The 21,416-nt window shown below is 41.8% G+C and overlaps 1 protein-coding gene across 6 annotated transcripts in view; it reads right to left on the minus strand.

Annotated features, from left to right (window-relative positions):
• Window positions 1-21,416, minus strand: part of AKAP13 (A-kinase anchoring protein 13) — a 346,999-nt gene that overhangs the window by 182,009 nt on the left and 143,574 nt on the right. For 5 of the 6 annotated variants that reach the window (XM_061179974.1, XM_061179973.1, XM_061179972.1 and 2 more), the window contains exons 4-5: window positions 13,209-13,505; window positions 3,465-3,648 (exon numbers count right to left, since the gene is read on the minus strand). In XM_061179974.1, the coding sequence (XP_061035957.1) occupies window positions 3,465-3,648; window positions 13,209-13,505 (481 nt within the window). The remainder of the gene's footprint in view (window positions 1-3,464; window positions 3,649-13,208; window positions 13,506-21,416) is intronic. The other variant, XM_061179975.1, reaches the window with a different exon arrangement.

A 21,416-nucleotide genomic window follows, 5' to 3' on the forward strand; every position in this document is an offset into this window, starting at 1 on the left:
AAACTTAGATTTTAATTAAGTTTTTCGTCCCTAAGCAATTCCACCATACTACACCGTCTCTCTTCAAGCTGAAATATTTATAACCCCTGCATTTGCTCCAGGAAATAACCATAATCTGTGTGACAAATAAACCCTGATTTTTTACATTGTACACACCCAGACCTTAGTTATCATTCTAGGAAGTAGACGTCATTATCCTTTTTTAAAAAAAATCAGATGAAGACATTGAAGCTTAGACAGGAAAGTTACTCAATGTGACCAAAGTAATACAGCTAAAAATGGCAGAGCTGAAATGCAAGCTTATGCTTGACTCCAAAGTTTGCACACTTTGCCATTACCAGGAACTGCCTCTCAATCTCAGCTCTAATGAGTGACCCAGGTCCTAAGATTTATTTGTCATATGTGAGCGAGATATCAGGCAGCATCTGGCTCTAACATTCTCTTGTTAGATGGCTCCAATGCAACACTCATCTAATATCATCACTTCCTAGCATCCTAAACTAAGAGCCTGAAGACTCGGGTTCTCTCCCTACTCTGCCCATCGCTGATTAAGGGACCTTGGGCAGGGTGTTCAACCAACTCCTCTTCAAAATGTGGGAGATGACTGTGCATCTACCTAAGAGCAGAAGTAGGTGTAGGTGTTCTGGGTACTCCTCCAGGATTAAGATTTCTCAGGCAAAACTCGTAACATTTGTGTTTAAGGTGAATTTTCAGATCACAAATGCATCCATATTCATAATGTACATCAAAATATAAGCTAAAGCAAAAGAGCTATAAGTCAACAAGCTATAAGAGAGAGTCAAGTCTCTCTTCCCTGTCACTGAACGAAGTGAAAGTTAACAGTTTCGGGCTACAGAAAAGGGGAACTGCCAAAAATGTCCTAAATAGAGTTCCCTAAAGACATGAGTCTTATTTAGAGAAAGCTTCTTCTTCTAAGCACAGGAGAATCAATTTTCACACAGAAATGACTCAGTTTATCAAAATGGACTATCTAAATAAGCCTTAGGCACACAAACACAAAAAGAACTTGGACCCTAATAAGCACAATGCCCTCCCTTTCCCCCCTCAAAAAAACTAGCGTAAGCAGCAAAGAATTAAAACAACAAATTTATTTTGGGAGAGGTATAAAAGGAGTAAAATAAACTTGATATTTCAGTTAGGGCTGGAATAAATGTAAAGTGTATATACTTCAATTAATAAATGTAAAGTGTATATACTTCAATTTCGTATTAACTGAAAAGAGAGGATAAGAGACAGGCCTATATGAAAATTTTCAATTTGAAAGGGGGAAGGGGTAAGAACACCCAAGTCTAAAGATTTCAGTGAACTACTAGAAAGATATCAGCATATAGTGGAGCAACTCTTAACTTTCCATAAATCTCTTTGTGAATTTCACAAAAACAAACTCTTTATTCAGAAACACACGTGCATAAACTTTTACCTGTAATTTCAAAGGATGCAGATCCCATTAAGTCTACTCTTGGGTTCTTTGACTCCTAGGGGTGGAAGGCGCTCTGGACAGCCTCTTAGGAGATGTGGCTTCTGTTTCTGGCCCTGCCACCTTGTCATTCTAATCCACTCAGTTTCCTCATCTGTTAAAGATGATCTTTCCTGACTTCATGGTTGAAATTCTAGCAAAGTCTACTGACGTCACAGTAAGAGTGAAGGATTTAGGAAAATCACCACCTGATCTTTTTTAAAATTGTTAATTATGACTCAGCATTTCTTCTAGGTTGCAGAACAATAACAGCCAGAAGAATCTAAGTTCAGAGCTAGATCTGCAGCAAGGTACTCCTACTCTCCTACTACAGTCCTCCATTCGAAGACTTCTCAAGTTGGCTTTCCCTTACCCATTCCCCTTCAAAAGGAGCTAAGTTGCTCTCCAACATTTAACAGAGGTAGCACTACAAAGCAAGCCAAAAACTATTCTCCAAGAACAAACACACTCTAGTTTCCTTAAAGCTGTGCTGTAAGAAGAGTCTTGTGACATCCTCACCCAGCATATAATGAAGCTGTTGTAATCACTATTTCCCCATTTGGATGGAAATCCTTAACCAACTCTGCTGCCCAGCAAAACCTCTGAGCTCTAAGATTGAATTTAGAGAAACTGCACTTGAACTTCACGATAGTTATACTGAGATAATTGTTTCAACTTCTGGGAAGAGGCCTGTCTTCCTAAGGCCATGAGGCAAACAAGCAGAAGGAATCAAATCACTGGCCAGATGGGAAGTACAAAGGAATGGAACATATTACTCTCTGGAACACTGTCCTAGGAGAGCTCGAGTATCCAAAGCTCATCTGAGATGAGGTGTGCCCCTCCGGCCGTCATTGTATCTACAGCACCCATCAGAAAGCTTTCTGCAAAGAACCTTCTGTCTGGCTTCATTGGGGAAGTTATAAGCATGGCAGATAAAGAAAAACAAACAAACAAAAACCCCCTATTTATATAACACTAAGTATCATTACATTCTGCGATCTCTTCTTGGCCCTTCCAGATTATCCCTCACACACAGCTTAAAATGGTAAAAAAATAAAATGCAACTAAATTAAGTCTAACATGGGCAAAATATCTGAGAATTTGGGAATACTGACTTAATTTACAAGGATCCTTCAAAAAATAACATAGATCCAATGGGATTGATTCTTGTTTAGACTCTGTGGTGGAAAAGATAATGATGACCATAAAGCAATAAAAAATCATTAAATAAGAGAAACTATACTTGAAATTTTCTGCCTTTTATAATATTCCAATGAAAAGTGTTGGCTGTCATAATGCATTTATTTTTCTATTTATTCAAGAAAAAAGAAAAAAGAACTCTTCCAATGTTTTGACTAACAACCTTCCTTCAAAGGACTCTCTGAAGAGTCAGAATGTATAACAATTGAACCCACAAACACACAGACAGGATTTCCTACTGCACGTTTCCAGGACAGCTCAGTTGCTTTTTACTGCTACTCATATGAAGAGACCACTGCTCTCGATTCTATTTATAGAAATTACATTCAAACCAAAACTCAGTGTTCAGCATACTTTCCATAAGCAATTATTGAAGTATTTCTAGTTAACTCTTTCAAATCTTGAAGACATACCAGAAAGAAAAGTATATGGTACAGAAAAACCGTTTCCCTTGTACTAAACCGGGAAAAACTGGATACCTTGGTAATGGAGTGCTACCCCTACAGACCAGACTTATTCTGAGTTTTCAGTAAAATTTAAGAGGCATGAAGCAGTAGGGGCAGGGAAACAGAGGAGAGAAAAAAATGGGAATATGACTTACGTGTGTTACTCTCAGACAATGAAGTCGTGAGCGGGAGCAAGCTTATAAACCTCCAGCGAAAGGCAAGGCACAGAGCTGAGGTTTTAGTTCCTGGCGAAGGCTGGAGATGCCAAGGGGGCAGGGCTACTATGAATCGGGGGTGGGGCTGGTGCTGAGAAGAAGGAAATGGGGAGAAGGAGTACTTACTCAGTTAGAAGCCTGTGCAGCTTGTGATAACCCCGCTCCAAGGCCAAGCTCACAGGGGTTGCTCCTTCTTGGTTGTGGATGCTGAGAGCTCCGCGGCCACCTGGCTTCTGCAACAGGAACCACGTCAACCTCAGCAGTCCCAGCCGTGCAGCAAAATGCATCAATGTCTCTCGGGGGCCACCATCTGTAGATGGGGGAGAAAATGAAAATCAGTGAGGAGAATGTGAAAACCCAAAGTAAACAAACAAAGAAATGGCTCAGGTAAATACCACTGTCTCCAAGCACCTAAGATCCTCAAGTTAAGCCACAACATACAACACGAACAATTTTCTTGTGGCAGAGTAGAATCAGCTCTCAAAGACAAAATGAAGCTAGAAAAAATATAAGAAGCAAAATCTCCAATAGGAGACAGTCCTACAGAAGAGAATCCATTTCTATATTCTGATTTAATGCATTTGTTCAACAAATTTATACAGGCAGATTTTAAGGGTGACTGTACTACACATATGTTCTTTTCCTTACAAGAAAAAGAAAGAAAGAAGTGAATGCAGCCTCATAACATGGGGATCGGGATCCAAGGGGAATAGTTATTGGGGCTTAGACAGGTATATCAAAAAGGGTATAATTACTTAAAAAAAAAAATAACACCCAGAGAGGAGTTGGCTAGTTAAACACTAAAAACAGGTTCTGCTTGTTAAGTACACACAGGTCTTTTTATTCTCCCACATTAAGGGCAAATCAAATTGCTGGCACAGCCAGCTTTTTTGGTTGGTTGTCTAATGAAAGAAAGAAATGCATCTCCAGGCATAAGAAAGACTAACTCCAAGATGATATGCTAACAACTTCAGAACGAAAAACATGTGCCTATCTCACCTGAGGTAAGTCAAGGCCCTTCTTGGTACAGAGTCACTTTGAAAGTGGCAGAGGGGGCTTCCCTGGTGGCGCAGTGGTTGAGAGTCTGCCTGCCAATGCAGGGGACACGGGTTTGAGCCCTGGTCCGGGAAGATCCCGCATGCCGCAGAGCAACTAAGCCCGTGCGCCACAACTACTGAGCCTGTGCTCTAGAGCCCGCGAGCCACGGGTGCTGAAGCCCGCATGCCTAGAGCCCATGCTCCACAACAGGAGAAGCCATGGTGGTGAGAGGCCCGCGCACCGCGGTGAAGAGTAGCCCCCGCTCGTCACAACTAGAGAGGTGCCCATGCGCAGCAGCGAAGACCCAACGCAGCCAAAAATAAATAAATAAATAAATAAATAAATTTATTTAAAAAAAAAAAAAGAAAGTGGCAGAATGAGGAAGGGCTTTGGAGTCAGACAAATCTGGGTTCAAATTTGGCATTTACCATCCATGTGACTGGGCATAATCCATTTCAGTTCTCTGAGCTTCACTCTCTTCATCCCTAGAGTGGGGTACCACCACCTCACTCCCATGGCTGCAGTAACAAATCAGAGGGGTAGGTGACATGCTAGTCAGATGATGGCCTGTAGCAGGCACTCACTGAATAAACGCTGGGTTCCTTCCCTCCCCAACCCCCTTCTCTGTCCCTCCCAACTTCCAATCACATTCTAGGTTCACTGGCAACACTCTCTGTGCCTCGGGCATCCTCTTGTGCCCAACCTGTTAAGGCGGGAGCTACAGCTACCTGAGGGCCTCAGTACGCAGCCCACGATGCTGGCTGGCTTACTCAACCACAGGGAGCACCACTCAGAGTCTGGAAATGGGAATGGTGTCCTGCAGTTGTGCTTGCTTTCATCCCCTCAGCTGAGCTAACATCTCTCATTCTCTGTGGCTTCCCGCAGGTCTCAACTTCCTCACTGAGCATTCTCAGACTTCTTGGACCCCAGTGTTTTCTCCTTACACTGAAGTCCCCGATGCTTCTGTACGTGAGCAGCACGGTAAGAATGAAGGCATCTTTGACCCTGCAGTTTTACATGAACTGCACTGTCTTCTAACGTCACCTGTGCCTTAGTCTTGTCTCCTTACTGCCGGGGTAAATTTCCTTGGAAGCAAAAACCATCTTTCATATTTTACACTTTCCCTATAGAACTCTGCACACTGACTAATTCAGGATTTATATGATGTTCAGCACAGGCACAGGCTGGAAAGACATCAACACTACAGAAGAAACCACTGCCTGTGTAGGTACAAATTTTAATAATCAACAACTCAGAGCAGGTGGCCAGGCTGGACAAAAGGACAGAAAGAACCTTCAGAAAAGATCAAATATCACCATCTGACTTGTGCCTTACAGTTTCACTGGCACTCTGACATCCTTATCAAATACAAAAAAGCTAATAAGGTACTGCCCAGGAACCAGGTGATTTTTTAGAGACTGGTTAAGTCCGGTCTCACTACCTGACACCTCCTTAAAGTAGTTTCCTCTACACCCCCGCCCTTTCTCATCCCCTACTTGCTCTGAGTCAGCTCAGCCTTCAAGACTAGAGTTCCAACACCAAGAGAGGAAAGTGTGGGTGGCAGGTGGTGGTGGTGGGATGAACTGGGAGATTGGGATGGACATGTATAAAATAGATAATAAGAACCTGCTGTATAAAAAAATAAATAAAATTCAAAAAAAAAAAAGATCTCACATTCTTGGTGGGGGAAAAAAAAAAAGAGTAGCGTTCCAATAACAAGGCCATACACCTGCTCCAAGCTGGCACCCCAATTCCAGCACCTGCAGGCTCCCAAATCTCATCCTAACGTCCTTAGCAGCAGGTGCCACATGTGCTTTTAGGTCACCCCCTCTCTGCAATCAACAGATAATAAGAAAAGTAATATCTGGTGAAGACTAAGTGCCGTGCACTGGGCTAAGCAGTTTGTATTCACTTTTTTCATTCTCACAATAACCCTGTGAGGTCTTGTTATCCTCATTTTGCAGATGAAGACAGGTTAATAACTTACCCACAGCAAAAATCATCAAGATTTGAAAATTCTTGTCTTGGGTCTAGAAACCATACCCTCTCCATTACTCCACCCCGTCTCTTTTTGTAAAAATCAATCATGCAAGCATTCTAATGTTGTAGTTTAAAAAGTACCTTCTTATGTTTTCCTCCAAAAATAATTTCTCTTACCTAACATACTTTGCATCATTGCTTTTGTTCCTTTTGTCTCAGTTTAAAATCCAGAGCACCTACAATTTAGAATCAACCTCTTTTCTCTACTCTCTGTTTTCTTCTCTCTTGTGATCTTTGTGTTTTCCCTCTGTACTGTGAGAGCTACTCAACTTTGTTTTTCAGGTCACTAACTGCATTTCCTATGATGTCAATTGGGTCCTTTATCCCCAATTTGAATTTAATTACGCTCCGGGATTCTGGATGTCCTTGCATCATTTAAGCCAACTCCCTTCCATCTTTGCCCTCATTGTGATGGCTTTTCTGCAGTAATTAAAGCGCCTAATCAGTTGATTTAATAAGGAAGATTATCCTGGCTAATCTGGGTAGGCCTAACAGAATCAGTTGGAAGGCTTTAAAAGCAGGGCTGAGATTTCCCCTGGAGAGAGAAGAAATCCTGACCGAGGAGGACAGCGTCAGGCTGTGCTCATGGAGTGCCATCCAGCTCAGGATTTCCCATTCCTGTCTGAGGATGACAGCTTTGGCTCGTGCTGGTGGGTTTGAGCTTGCCCGTGATTTTCTCTTCCACTCCTACCCTAAAAATTTTGGACTTGCTTAGCCAGCCGCCACCATTGTGCAAGCCATTCCCTGAAACAAACCTTAATACATATTTTCCTACTGGTTCTGATACTCTGGGTGACCCTGACTGACATAATCATTAAATTTATTTTTCTCCTTGTTGCTTCCTTCTCCTTCCTTCCTATTTTGTAATAGGTCTGACTTCTTCAATCTTTTAAAGGACAAATGGCAAACCTCTTCTAAATTTTTCTTTGGTTTCTTAACAAAAATTAGAGTCTTCCATCTGAATATTCATGATACTTTTCCATTTCCTTTATGCTGTAGTGTTATTTCATAGGCCATATGTTGGTTGGTTAGTTTTCCTGTTTAACCGTGTTCAACTGGAAAAATCTCTCTGTGGGCCCAGCTTCCCACGGAGAAGGTAGGAGAAAATGTCTGAAGTCCTGCTTACTATCTGCTTGTATGCTGGTAGCACCCCTCCACGCATTCCCTCAGCTCTGCAGAGAAAGGCGCTGGGCCTCGCAGGCATTAGACCGTGAGAAGCAGGCGAGATGGCTGCACCTTTTCAAGTCGTCAGATTTTCTGTCTAAGCAAAACATTCTGAGTTCTGTGAACAAAATTGTAATCAAAGGCTACAGGTACTCTTCCTACCCCATCGATCCACCCTGCTCACAGGACTCTTTGAATGCGTATCTATGAGACTCCAAAATCACCATTCTTTCTACTATTCTGTACTACTTCTTAAATAAACCTCAAGTCCCACATGATGCAGGAATTCTCACACCCCGTGGGGAAGGGAAACAGCAGGCCCATGTGAGAAACGGGCATTTGGAAAAATGACACCTGTAACCTTGTGACAGAATCAAGGTTTGAGAGGGAACAAAACCTTTTGGAGTTAAAGCGCTGCCATTACGAGGAACCACTTGTCCTGGAGTCAATCCCTTAGACTATTACAATATTATATATTATTAAAATATCTTTTACTATTTTATTATTTTCTTTTTTAGCAGCTACGATAGCTGAAAACATACAAAATTACTAGTGGGTGTAGCTAAGGAAAAATTTTCATGGAAAGCTATCAATCTGGAAAAGGTGTGGGAACTAAAACACTAAATGATTAAGGTTGTGGTTCTATTAACCAACATCAGATATAAAGAACTGAGAACACACAGACTGCTTTTAGTGCAGCCTGGCTTAAACCTGTCTCATCCTTCTCTCCATCCAAATTTCTCTATGTGGGGAGGGTTCCCACCCCAGAGGTGATTAGATCTTCTTTTCGTTTAGTTATACAACACCATGACTAAATACGAATGCAGATTTCCCCCAAGACCTTTCTCCTCTTTGCTTTCTTCAGAGCAAGTCTTCAAAGGCCCACCCTTTGTTACCTGAGAGTTATGCTGATTGCTACTGTACAAGGGTCTTTCAGGGGAAAAACCATCCTAATTCATCATCTCACTAACCACAGAGGCACTGAAGAGCTGAGACAACTAGGTGAAACTTGGTAACTCAGAGGGAAGATATTCCAACCCCACCATTCACCCTCCACCCAGATGAATCCATATTATTTGCCTTTAAGGCAGAACTAAGGCAAAAAGTACAGTGCTTTATGTAACTAGGGGTTAAAGAACTCTTGGAAGAATAAAATGGACAAATTCCCTCTTGCTGATGTTTAAAGTAAGGACTGCCTGTAGAAATAAGCCTAAAAAAAAAAGGTCTCATTCTGCTTCAAAGAGGTTTTTTTTTTAAGTGCTATATACTGTTTTATCCTTTTATAGAACATGTCACTTTCCCTCATCAGAGTCATCAGTGTTTTGTCTCCAAAAGGTTACTGGATATTGGTCATGGTACATTAAAAATGAAGAGCCTGCAAACTAGCACACACTATTGGATATATTTTCCTCCATTTTACAGATGAAGAAATTGAGAAACAGAGAGATTGAGTATTCTGCACAAACTCTTGCAATGAAGCCAGGATATCAACAAACTGACTCTGCAGCCTATGCTCTTTCTACTTTACAATATCAAGCCTAAGCCAAGAGTTCTTACCATCATGTTCACGCCTGCGGTTCAGGGAGACTGAATCCCTGAAACAATATGTAAATTTTTGCAGGTAGCCCCTATGTATATTTTTTCCTGAGGAGAAATCTGAGCTATTTTGAAAGGAGTCACGGACCTGAAAAAAAGTTAAAAAGCACTGCATCTTAAACGATTAGAGTGGGAGGATTAACCATAAATCTTAACATGACTCCTTTGTACAAGTATTAGGCTGGAACACCTGTAAACATCCTAGCTTTCAACAGCAAGTAGTCCTGTTATATAACAAGGTGCCCTATTTAGCTGCATGATTATCCCAGGCAACAAGCTGACTTCGTACCTTCTTCCTTTAAACACCTTTAAAAAAGCATCTGACGCGCAACTCACTGCTGTAAGCAGAGTGTTCCTTTGCATTTGTCCCCCAACAGCAAGCAAGGACCTCTTAATTGATGCTATTCAGCCTTAAAATACCCACTGTTTGCAGATTCTAATCCACAATTAACTGAATAACTTCAACTGCAGAATGTGAATCCAGCACTCGAAATCAGACTCCTGATCCCAAGGCTGACAGGTCCATTAAGTCCCTTGCATGCATTTCACCTTGTAAAGTATACAGTTAACTTGTTCAATTTCTTTTGTTCTTTTGTTTTTAGTTTATGCACAATAAAATTCACTTTTGGGGGGTGTACAGTCCTATGAGTTTGAGCACACGCATAGATTCTTATAACCACCACCACAAAACCATTTTTTTTTAAGACACAAAACCATTTCAACACCCAAAGAATTCCCCCATGATACCCCTCTGTGGTCAGACCTTTCCCCTACTTCTAGCCCCTGGCAACTACTACTAACCTATTTTCTGTTCCTACAATTTTGCCCTTTCTAGAGTATCATATAAATAGAATCATAGAGTAAATAACTTTGGAAACTGACTTCTTTACTTAGTGCAATGCATTTAAAATGCATTCAAGTTGATGCACATGTCAACAGTTTGCTCCTTTTTTATTGCTGAGTAGTATTCCATTGTATGGATGTACCACAGTTTGTATATATAGTCACCCAGTAAGGGAGATCTGGGTTGTTTCTAGTTTGGGATGATTATAAATAATGCTGCTATAATAATGGCACATTTGTGAAAAGATTTTTTTGAGTAAATATAAGTTTTCATTTCTCTAGGACAAAGAGCCAAAAGTGGGATTGCTGGGTCATATAGTAAATGCACATTTAACTTTATAGGAGACTGCCAAACTGTTTCCTGGAGTGGCTGTATTATTTCGCATTCCCACCAGCAATGTATGAGATGTTGTTCTGCATCCTTGCCAGTGCTTGGTATTTTTAATTTTGGTCTTCCTAAAGGTGTGTAATGGCACGTTATTGTGGTTTTCAGGCATTTCCCTAAGTGTTCAAATTTGATTTAGTCTTCACTAGCACTGCTTGAACAATTTTGTACATCAGAAACTTAAGAAGCACATGGAAAGACTATAAAAATATTACAGCTGGTGAGCTGCCTACTAAAGACAAAGATGCTAAGACCCAGAGAAGGGAAGAATATGCCTAAAGTCTCAGACCTGTGCTTTTCTGACAGTTCTTTCTAATCATGTGGCGTGAACCAGCTATCCAATTCCTGTACCCTCTAAACAAGACAAAGCAAAACCACACAAAATAAACTTTAAGCCCCACAAATAACTAATGAAATCCTTTTTGATACTGATTTATAAAGGGCAACCAGAATAATCATTCTGATCACAACACAGAAACAGCATGAGCTAGGTTTCCGAACATTAGACTTCTGAAAAGGTGCCCGTGCCCTGTATAATGGCAAATATTTTGATCTCTAGATCCCAGCAATGCAGAGGTTTCTTAGACATTATATTAATAAGAAAAGGACAAGGGACAAGTGCTTTTTCCCTTCATTTTAGAGTCCACGCTTTCTTTTGTATTTTACCTGGCAGGAGGGCCCCAGTTGTTATCTTGACAGGAAGCCCCTGATAGTGAGGGACACCATTCTTGCAGCTGATCACCGCGTTAATGGTTAAATTCAGGGGGTTTAAGAGAACCAAAACTAGCAAACACCTCCTCACCATTCTTCCACAGGAGGAAGAACACAGTTACTTGACAGGTCTGCGGGAGCAGGAACTGAGCGTGCCCCTGGCTCAGCCCCTCTCAGCGCTTCTCCTCAGGATCTGCTTGCCTGCAGGGCGGGGGGGTGACTTCTGGGTGCTCCCCTACATAACACAATAATCAAAGCTGGTGGACGCTGAAGGGCAGTCCTGTGATTGTCCAGCTCTTTCAGAAATAAAGTAGAAAGGATACGCAACCCCTTCCAGCAAGCGGTCTGAAGTCAGCCTTTCAATCTAGCTTTTGTCAGTAAAAAGGCAAACATTTTAAACTCTATGTAACTCCTAAATCTTTCCATGATTTGCACTCAGGAGGGAAAGACGATGTTATTTATTGGACTCCAGGTATATGTTGCTTCATTAAATACGTGTGTGTGTGTGTGTGTGTGTGTGTGTGTGTCTATACACATACATATATATTCACAATATCTAGTAGATGTCATTTGCCACAAGAATAATTACACAGGAAATCCCCTGTCTGAATAAGAGGAACATAAATAGATACTTATTACATCAGTGTTTTTTAAAAAGTAGAGCCCTTCCTTCAATGAACTCTCATATGGAGAGCCAGTAGATAAAATAAACAAGGGTGAAAATACTCTGGTTAAAAATGTTTAAATGGGGTTTTCCAGAGCTCAGCCTGCTCTCGTGCTGCCCCCCAATTACTTCCCAGTCTTTTCCTCTCCTCCAACTTCGTGGACTCTCTAGAGAACTTGAGAAGACAATAAGGAAAACCCTGCTTTGATAATTAAACATGAAAGAAGTATCCCAAGTTACTCTGCTACCCTCCTCATGAAGGTCAGGTCTCTTTCTACACACAGGAGATCAAGCCTGAAATCTGGGCCCACGGAAGGGCGACATGCCAACCTCTACTTTATTTTGTTTTTTTTGAATATTATTTTATTTATTTTTTATACAGAAGGTTCTTATTAGTTATCTATTTTATACATATTACTGTACACACGTCAATCCCAATCTCCCAATTCATCACACCACCACCACCGCCACTTTCCCCCCTTGGTGTCCATACGTTTGTTCTCTACATCTGTGTCTCTGTTTCTGCCCTGAAAACTGGTTCATCTGTACCATTTTTCTAGGTTCCACATATATGCATTAATATACGATATTTGTTTTTCTCTTTCTGACTTGATTCACTCTGTATGACAGTCTCCAGATCCATCCACGTCTCTACAAATGACCCAATTTTGTTCCTTTTTACAGCTGAGTAATATTCCATTGTATATATGTGCCACATCTGCTTTATACATTCATCTGTCAATGGGCATTTAGGTTGCTTCCATGACCTGGCTATTGTAAATAGTGCTGCAATGAACATTGGGGTGCATGTGTCTTTTTGAGTTACGGTTTTCCCTGGGCATATGCCCAGTAGTGGGCTTGCTGGGTCGTATGGTAATTCTATTTTTAGTACTTTAAGGAACCTCCATACTGTTCTCCATAATGGCTGTATCAATTTACATTCCCACCAACAGTGCAAGAGGATTCCCTTTTCTCCACACCTTCTCCAGCATTTGTTGTTTGTAGATTTTCTGATGATGCCCATTCTGACCGGTGTGAGGTGATACCTCATTGTAGTTTGATCTGCATTTCTCTAATAATTAGTGATGTTGAGCAGCTTTTCACATGCTTCTCGGCCATTTGTATGTCTTCTTTGAAGAAATGTCTATTTAGGTCTTCTGCCTATTCTTTGACTGGCCACCCTCTACTTTAAATGGGAGCTGCTGACGACAACAGCGAGCTCTCTCTGGGGTCATTTCACTGCAAGAACAGGACTAACAGCTCAGCTGAAGAACCCAGGAGAGAGGCCACCGAGGTCACTCCGCTACAGTAACTGCAAGGTCTATTCAGCCACCGTGGCAGATGTGAAGACAATAGCCATATAAAAGCAGCCCCATCCAAAAACACAAGAATTCCAAATTCAGAGACTGTGGGTCACTGAAGTTCTTACCATGCGAAGTTGCATCTGTTCCCAACACATTCCACTCCGCTGGCAGCTTCAGGTGCCTGAATGCCAGGGCAACCTTCTCATCAAGGGAATTCACGTCCCTGGACGGGGGTCCTGACCGATCAAGGAAACGGGTGAAGTTCAGAGCCTGCTGATTTCCAGCACTGGTTGCCAGGAACTGGGCTGCATCGTAGGCCTCGTCCTGGATGAACTTGAAGTCTTCTTCCGCCACCACAAACACAGGCAGGCCCTCTCTGGAAGCACAGAGCAGCACCTTCACCGTCTCGCAGCAGTCATGACCTAAGGAAACACACGCAGCAAGGAAAACAGGATTAGAGCCCTCCTCCTGAAAGGAGGACACTGGCGGGGGGGCTTCTCGGCTCTTCTTGCGTGACAAACAAGCTCCCCTTCCTAAAACAAACCTCTCCTTCCTCCGAGCTCTAACAGCAATCTTCCAAACTTCTTAAAACTCCATTTCCAACTCATTTTTACAATTGCTATTTGCAAATATGAATTGGTTCCCCTACCAAACAGCAAATAACTTTGTATTCCAGCTGCCACCATGCTGGCAGCATAGTGTTTGGTACTAACAGTCTCTGAAAATCTCAACATACACTGAACTACAGCAGTTCAATTTGAACAAATTAAAGAATGAAAGCTGAAGGACCTTGCAAGGCCTAGCGTACAATGGGAAGTCTAACCCCTCCCGAACTGCGCTGGATCCGAAAACCCAACAGGGAAAAAGTCACTCATACAGGTTACATGGCAGGAATTGTACAGATACCCCAGAACCTGCCTCATTTTCACCACGATACAATTGAGCAAATGAGGAAGCACTTCGAAAAGTACAAAACGACTTGATTTTATTTTACTATTATGAAGCAATTCAAGGCCTAGAAAATAACTTCTGCTCTGAGATACACGTTCTTTCCTGTAATGTAAAGAGAACTTCAATCAAATCACCTAGGTCACCCAGGGATGACACAATGCTATGGCTAGAAACCTGGTTCAGGAGAAGCAAGCATGCCAGAGACTGCAGTGCCCACTGTCCAGAGGGGCAGAGACCTCACGAGCTGCGACACTGGCAGCAAGCTGCGTGTCACCTCAAAGAGCTCTGCTCAAGTAAGATCAGGAAGGTTTAACAGCAGTGTTTCCCGTGGGGAGGCCTTCCTGAAGAATCAGACTTTCTCTGGGTTTTCAGCCTCACAGAACTAAGTATTTCCAAGATATAGAATATTCATCAAAACACGTTTTTCCTCAACTTTCAGGCACTGATCTCAACTAGCTGGAACTATGCTCCTAACATCATCATTTCTTTCATAAGTATCTTTCTGATGAGAAAAAAGAAAAGGAAATGAAGTTGATGCTTCTGTTTGAGGTGCTCCCCCTGGTGCTCTGCCTGATAAACTGCAGGCACCTGAGGCCTGGGCTCCCCTGAGCCCACCGGCACGCACTGACCGCTTCCCAGCAGCGGGATGAGGAGAAGGGTCCCTGAATCTGGCTCTCCAGACCACGGGCACAGCCAACCGAGGCTTCACACTTCACAGAACAAAGTAAGCTTTCTGCTGTCTTTGAAAGAGAAAACAATTATTTTTTTCCACGTGACCAGTGAGAGTAATAATAGATTTTCCACATATACTTTTTCCCCAGGGGCCTCCTTAAGCCTTTACTTTGTGACAAAAGAAATCTCTCCCTGCTGTGTAATTTGAGGATGGTAACAAGTATCAATACTTACTAACCAAGAAACTATCACATACCAGGCATCTGACGTGTCATTTTCTCTACACAACAAATTTATGAGGTGTGTATTGTCCTCACACTACAGATGAGAAAACTGAGACTTCAAGAAGTAATTTGCCCAAGTTTACACACGTGTGAAGCAGCAGAATCCATCATTCAAATTCAAGTCTGATGCCAAAGGTCATGGCCTATTATATCATGATGCGAACGTTTTGTAACACATTGCTTACAGATAAAGAGGGAAGGGTGACAGCTACGTCCCTACCTGCGAGGAGCCCAATACTTGGAATGACAGACCAGTATGACTATTAAGCAAGAGGACCAGGTTCATGAACCACCGAGATCAGTCTCCACACAAACGCATAACTCCACCAAGGTGCTCCCACTGCATTCCCAGTTGAATTCCTTCCCTGAAGGCTGTGGGAAAGTGAAGCATCCTCTGGCATGCATGCATGCACACATGTGCATGGCTGTGTGTATACACCCATGTTTGTATTTCAATTCAATAAATATGTCGAATTTATACATCTACTATGTGAAATGAAATTAGAAAAAAGAATCTTAATCTTTCTTTGAAGGGCAGCCAGCCTAATTACATAAGACAACAACATCAGGATAAACAAATCAACTGATTCAGGTAATAAAGGTTTGGGTGTTTTTCTGGCAGAAAGTAGTTCTTCTAAACTGTTCTGTAACATTTAACGACTAACATCTGGGGAATTCCCTGGCGGTCCAGTGGTTAGGACTCGGTGCTTTCACTGCTGGGGTCCAGGTTCAATCCTTGGTCGGGGAACTAAGATCCTGTGAGCTGTTCGGGGCAGCCAAAAATAACATCTGGACATCCACCAAGCCTAGCACACTGTAATTAGAAGCTAATCACAGTGAATGTGAGCCCTCCAGAGGTTTAGAGTCTAGGAGGTGGCAATCAACCAAGCTGCAGATCACTGCAAAATGGGGTGGGTTCTAAAGAAACACATACCACGCAACTCGCCAGAGAGGACCAGTGAATTTCACAGGTGAGCAAAAGAAAGGTGGCAGTCAAGAAGGACCTTTTTGATAGGCATCCTGCTCCCAACTCTCCAACCGCAGCAGTTCTTCACTGTAACCCTCAACTCAGATGCATAGTCCTATCCTATCCCTCCCTCCCTAACTATCACTTCTTTAATAACATCTATCTATCTATCTATCTATCTATCTATCTATCACTTCTCTAATAATTTCTCTGTGCCAGGCACCATCCTCAGTGATTTCCTAATAACAGTTTATTTAATTCTCATAACAACCCTAGCAGTAGGTACTATTATTATCCCCATTTGCCAGATGAGGAAATCAAGTCACAAAAATGTTAAGTAATTTGTCCAAGGTTATAAAGCTCCTAAGTGGCAGAATTAGAATCTGAACCCAAGTTTCCTTGCTCTCCTGTCTGCCCCTACACCCAAGATTCATGGAGACAAGAAGGCTTAAAGCGGAAATAAAGGTACCACGGAAAAACTAACAGGAAAGGAAGGAAAACACTATGCTCAAATCCTGACTATAAGACTCCTAAGTTGCATGACCTCAGATCATCTCTGCTTCTCCAGGCCTCAATTTCTTCATGTACAGAATAAGGGCAGCCTCTGCAGGCTCTATGGTTTCCCCAGCTGTACAAACCCGTGGGTTTTACCAGGCACAAGGTGGGGAGAGACAGAAACTTAGGAAGAGATTCCAGGAACAAGAAACAGTTTCAAAAACATAAAAATGGAAGCAGAGAGTAAGTTCAAGGGATGGAATAATCTCTGCAAGAGACAGTTTCAGGAAGATATTAACTAGGCTACATCTAGATGTTTCATGTGAGGAGAGACCTGGGTTCAAACCTATTTTGTTACTTCCTAAGCTATGTGGCCTGAGGTAAATGACAACTTCTCTAACACTTTAAAATCTGGAGAGTATCCTAATCTCGTAAGTCAAGAGCTATAATTTAGAAGACTCCTCTCAAATTCTTTAATACTATCACCCAAAACAACATACATAAGCTCATTTCACTTCCAATCAAACTAGATAGACAGACAGACACAGCAATACATATTTCAGTCAGGATAATTACTGTTGACCCTTTAACAAGATGGGTTTGAACTGCCTGGGTCCACTTATACGTGGATTTTTTTCTTCAATACTACATATATGTACTACTATATTTACGATCCATGGTTGGCTGAATCTCCGGATGCAGAACTATGGATACAGAGGGCCAACTAAGGGACTTGAGCATCTGCAGATTTTGGTATCCATGGGGGTCCTGGAACCAATCCCCTTGCAGATACTGACAGATGACTGTACTTTAAGAATGTTGTGGTTCTCATTCATGAATCTCACCAGTAATCATAGCATTTCCCATTTATTCAGGATTAAGCTCATTTTTAACTTCCTGACAGTCCTTTGAGGTAGATACGAATAAATGTCAATAAAAACTAAACTTACAGGTTTCACAATTCAATGATGAGAATGTGAATAATGTGGGATCCAAATTGAATTCTACCTTCAAAACTTAAACACACTCTGTCTTAGAAGAGATATTAAACTAACCTACAGTAATGACATCCACTGCCCCATCCATCCAAACAGTTATTCTTTCTTACTCGTCTCCTTCCCCAAGCCTGTGCAGAGGTGTCTGAGACACCTGAGAGCTTGAGCCAGAAAGCGAGTCACACCGTCGCTAAAAGTCAACATCATCACTGCTCTGTAAAATCACCTCCTGTATATACACAGGGTCCAGGCCATAGTCCAGATCTTCAACTTCATTTCACACTCTCCTGCACAGGCGCGCACGCGCGTGCACACACACACACACAGAGCCAAAAGCCATGGTGAAGCAATACCACCTTAACTCAAAACTGGAAAGTGCAGACGTAATACATCTGCACAGAAGTCTATCTGAAATTGCTAAAATGACTTTACTTGGCTAGGACGGGGTGGGGAAAACAAAGAGGGAGAAATAGAAGGTGGTTTAGGGGTGTGTATGTCTGTGCACATGTGCGCACGCCTGTGTGTGCACATGTGCTTATTAGCAGCATAAGCACGCATAATTCTTTCTGCTGTTTCAGCAGAATCTCTTAGAAGGTGGATGGGTGGATGGGCAAACTATTGTCTGCTCTATTTATGCAGAACTAAAACAAAACCATGTATTAGAGAAGGTAGAATGTCAGTAAAGGCCATGAAATAGATATCTAGGAGAAGCCATCCAATTGTTAGCCCAATATTTTCCCTTTAGACATGAACTCACAATCTGAAGGAGAAACTATGAATCATCCTAAGTAAAATGTGCCATAAATCTGGAATTTGTTTGGTATGATTACAGGCTTCTTTTTCCAAAGAAAAACTGAGGGTTAAAAGAGGAGTGAAGGGGCTTCCCTGGTGGCGCAGTGGTTGAGAATCTGCCTGCCAATGCAGGGGACATGGGTTCGAGCCCTGGTCTGGGAGGATCCCACATGCCGCGGAGCAACTGGGCCCGTGAGCCACAATTACTGAGCCTGTGCGTCTGGAGCCTGTGCTCCACAACAAGAGAGGCCGCGGTAGTGAGAGGCCCGCGCACCACAATGAAGAGTGGCCCCCGCTTGCCACAACTAGAGAAAGCCCTCGCACAGAAATGAAGACCCAACACAGCCATTAATTAATTAATTAATTAATTAATTTAATAAAAAAAAGAGGAGTGAAGAACTGAGGGTTTCCTGGCTCACTCTTTATTAAACTTTCAGTAAATTGGAAGAATTAACTACTGAGCTCGAGCAAAGTGCCTCCCCTACCGTCTGGAAACCCACCTCACAAGGCTGGCAGGGCTACTGTCTCACATTCACGTTTTCTATTAGGCTCAAGTGGTTCACAAGATTAGTTTTTAATCCCTATGACCTTTCAGATAAAGCATCTAGAAAAAAAAAATCAACGTTTTTTAAAAACAAAGGTTATGTAATACGGACCCATTAATAAAACTGCATCTGTACACATAAAATCTCTTACTACCATAAATTAGCTCTAAAGACACAACTGTTTTCAGGGACCATTAGTCTCATGACTGCCTTTGTACACACAAAATACAAGGTATTAACGATGTCTACATCTTCAGGGCAAAAACATGGGGATGGGAAACTATATCCAATTCGACATAATAACCACAATTAACTTCTTTTTACATGAAGACAGAAGCTGCAGCATAAAGAAGAGTAACAAGGTTTTCAGCTAGTTCCATGGTGTTTTTCCTTCCACTCAATTTCCTGGTAACAAAAAAAGAAAATAAAAATCACAAGTCCTTTTAAAAGGGGAAGTTTTGAAAATTTTACTGAGCTTCTTCTGAGGGAAATACCCCCAGAGAATTGAGACAGGGGAAGAAGAGAGATGAACTGTTAAGGAACATGACCTGAACCTCAATTCCATTTTTTAAAATTGACTTCTGAATATATGCTACAATCAGGTCCAAGTCGATTACAACAGAAGTATGAAGTAAATTTTGGGGTGGGAGAGATCGAACCCTTACTGAGTGAATTGTAAGAGGTACTGAAGTATGCTGACAACTAGCTGTAGATCAGAAGATAGCAGGTTTGAATCTCACCTCCACTGCAAACAGGCTGGGTCAACCTGAAAAAGTCACTTGACCTTGAAGTCTGTTTGCTTGCGCACAAAAATGGGAACATCACCAGCCTTCCAGGTTATTAAAACAAAAAACAAAAAAATCAGAGATGGCTGTACACAAAGCAGACACCTGGCATAAACAGGCATCTAAACCTGGTACTTATTATCAGTACTAGCTATTAAAATCCTCCTATTCAGGTGACTCAAGGAAAAGAGATGCCTATTACTCTATCAAGAGCTTCTGCACAAGCCCAACACAGCAAGTGCTGTCCCTGACACTGTAGAACTGAAAAAACAAAGGGAAGGAGGAAGAATGCCGAATAAACAACACACAACCAGGAGCACCTAGGTGGGAAACAAAAATTTAACTGCTGATGGTCCTCTTAAAAGCACCTAATCCAAACCTTTTTTAAGCTCACACATCAGGAGGTGTGTGCTCCTGAGGTCGGAGAGCTTTTCCGCAGGCTCCTTATCACTATATGAAGCACCCATACCCATGGAAACGAAATAGTGCTACAGATAAACAAAACTGCTGAAGCATGACCCAAGAATTACTTCATTTCCTATTAGGCTAAAAGTGGCACACATCCCATCCGGGCCTTCTCTTTTGAGAATGAAACAATTGGGACTTTGTTTCACCAGCTATCCAAAAAGGAACCCTGAAAGTGCTTGCTGGGCCAGCCAAGCCCAGACCCACTCAGTCATTTCCTACCAGAAGGCTGCATTTGTAGTCAAAGGTGGAAAATATAAAAATTGTACCTTTTACTACTTCATTTTGGCATCAAAAGTATTTTAAAATTTGGTGTCTTTTTCTTCCCTTTGAAGTGGCTATACAGGGTTGAAGGAAATTTTCAGTCTTCAGACCCACACTCTAACAGGAATAGGATTACGTGCAGAAGTATGTACCTACTGCTAGTTTTCGGTGGTGTAATGGTAGATGTGCAAATTTGGGATAGGTATCAAAGATCTCTGTATGTATAGGAGTATTTACGCAGAGGGGGAAAAGACGGCAGGCACAGGAATCATGTATTGATACATCTGGGGGGAGAAAGGGGCTAATTAACACTAAAAATTTGACATGCCATATAATCCAGCTTATTACTCTAAGGCAGTGCTTCTCAACCTTTTATTCATTGTCATCCCCCAAGGAGCCTTTTTAAACATTTCTCTCTATTTGCCACACCCATCCCATGAAACTTTAATACCACAGATATACCATATATTGGTACATGTGTATCTGTGCTCTATATATAAAGAGTTAAGGTTTTTTAACCCCCCTAAGAACCAATTCTCACCCCCTTGGGGGGATATTGGCCCCAGTGCAACATGTGTGCTCCATTCTAGAGCTGTGTTCATAGTTCCAAGGTGATGAAGTATCCACACAGGCATTACAATAGGACAGCAGACAGCAGATATGCTTCCCTTCAACTAGTCCTCAGTTTGTTTTTCCAGGATAGCCACTATATATACTGACTAGCATTGGGACAGTAATTTAAGCCTTTTAAAATATAAAATCATGTCTGTCTAGAGACAGCCTTGTAGTAGGAGTATTTTAGGATAACTGATTACTTTGGCAGAGAGAGAGGGCACCAGGATTCTCTGATTGTGCCAGTTAAAAGCCTAGAACTTCTTTTCAAATGTGTTATTCAATTTGGCAACCTCTGGACGTCCGCTGCTAGAAACAGAGTCTTGGTTCACAAGAACTGAGAGACACATGATTTAACTGCAGGACTACTTGTTGAGACCTGGGCTGTAAGCACTGGTTTTTAATTAAGCCACAAAAGACTTCTGATCATGGTAAATGTACTTTTTTCTTTCTTTTTAGTAACAAATCTACTTTATATAGTACCTTCCCTTTGATTAAGTGAGAAA

This window comes from Eubalaena glacialis, chromosome 2 (assembly GCF_028564815.1).
Source record: "Eubalaena glacialis isolate mEubGla1 chromosome 2, mEubGla1.1.hap2.+ XY, whole genome shotgun sequence".
Taxonomy (NCBI): domain Eukaryota; kingdom Metazoa; phylum Chordata; class Mammalia; order Artiodactyla; family Balaenidae; genus Eubalaena; species Eubalaena glacialis.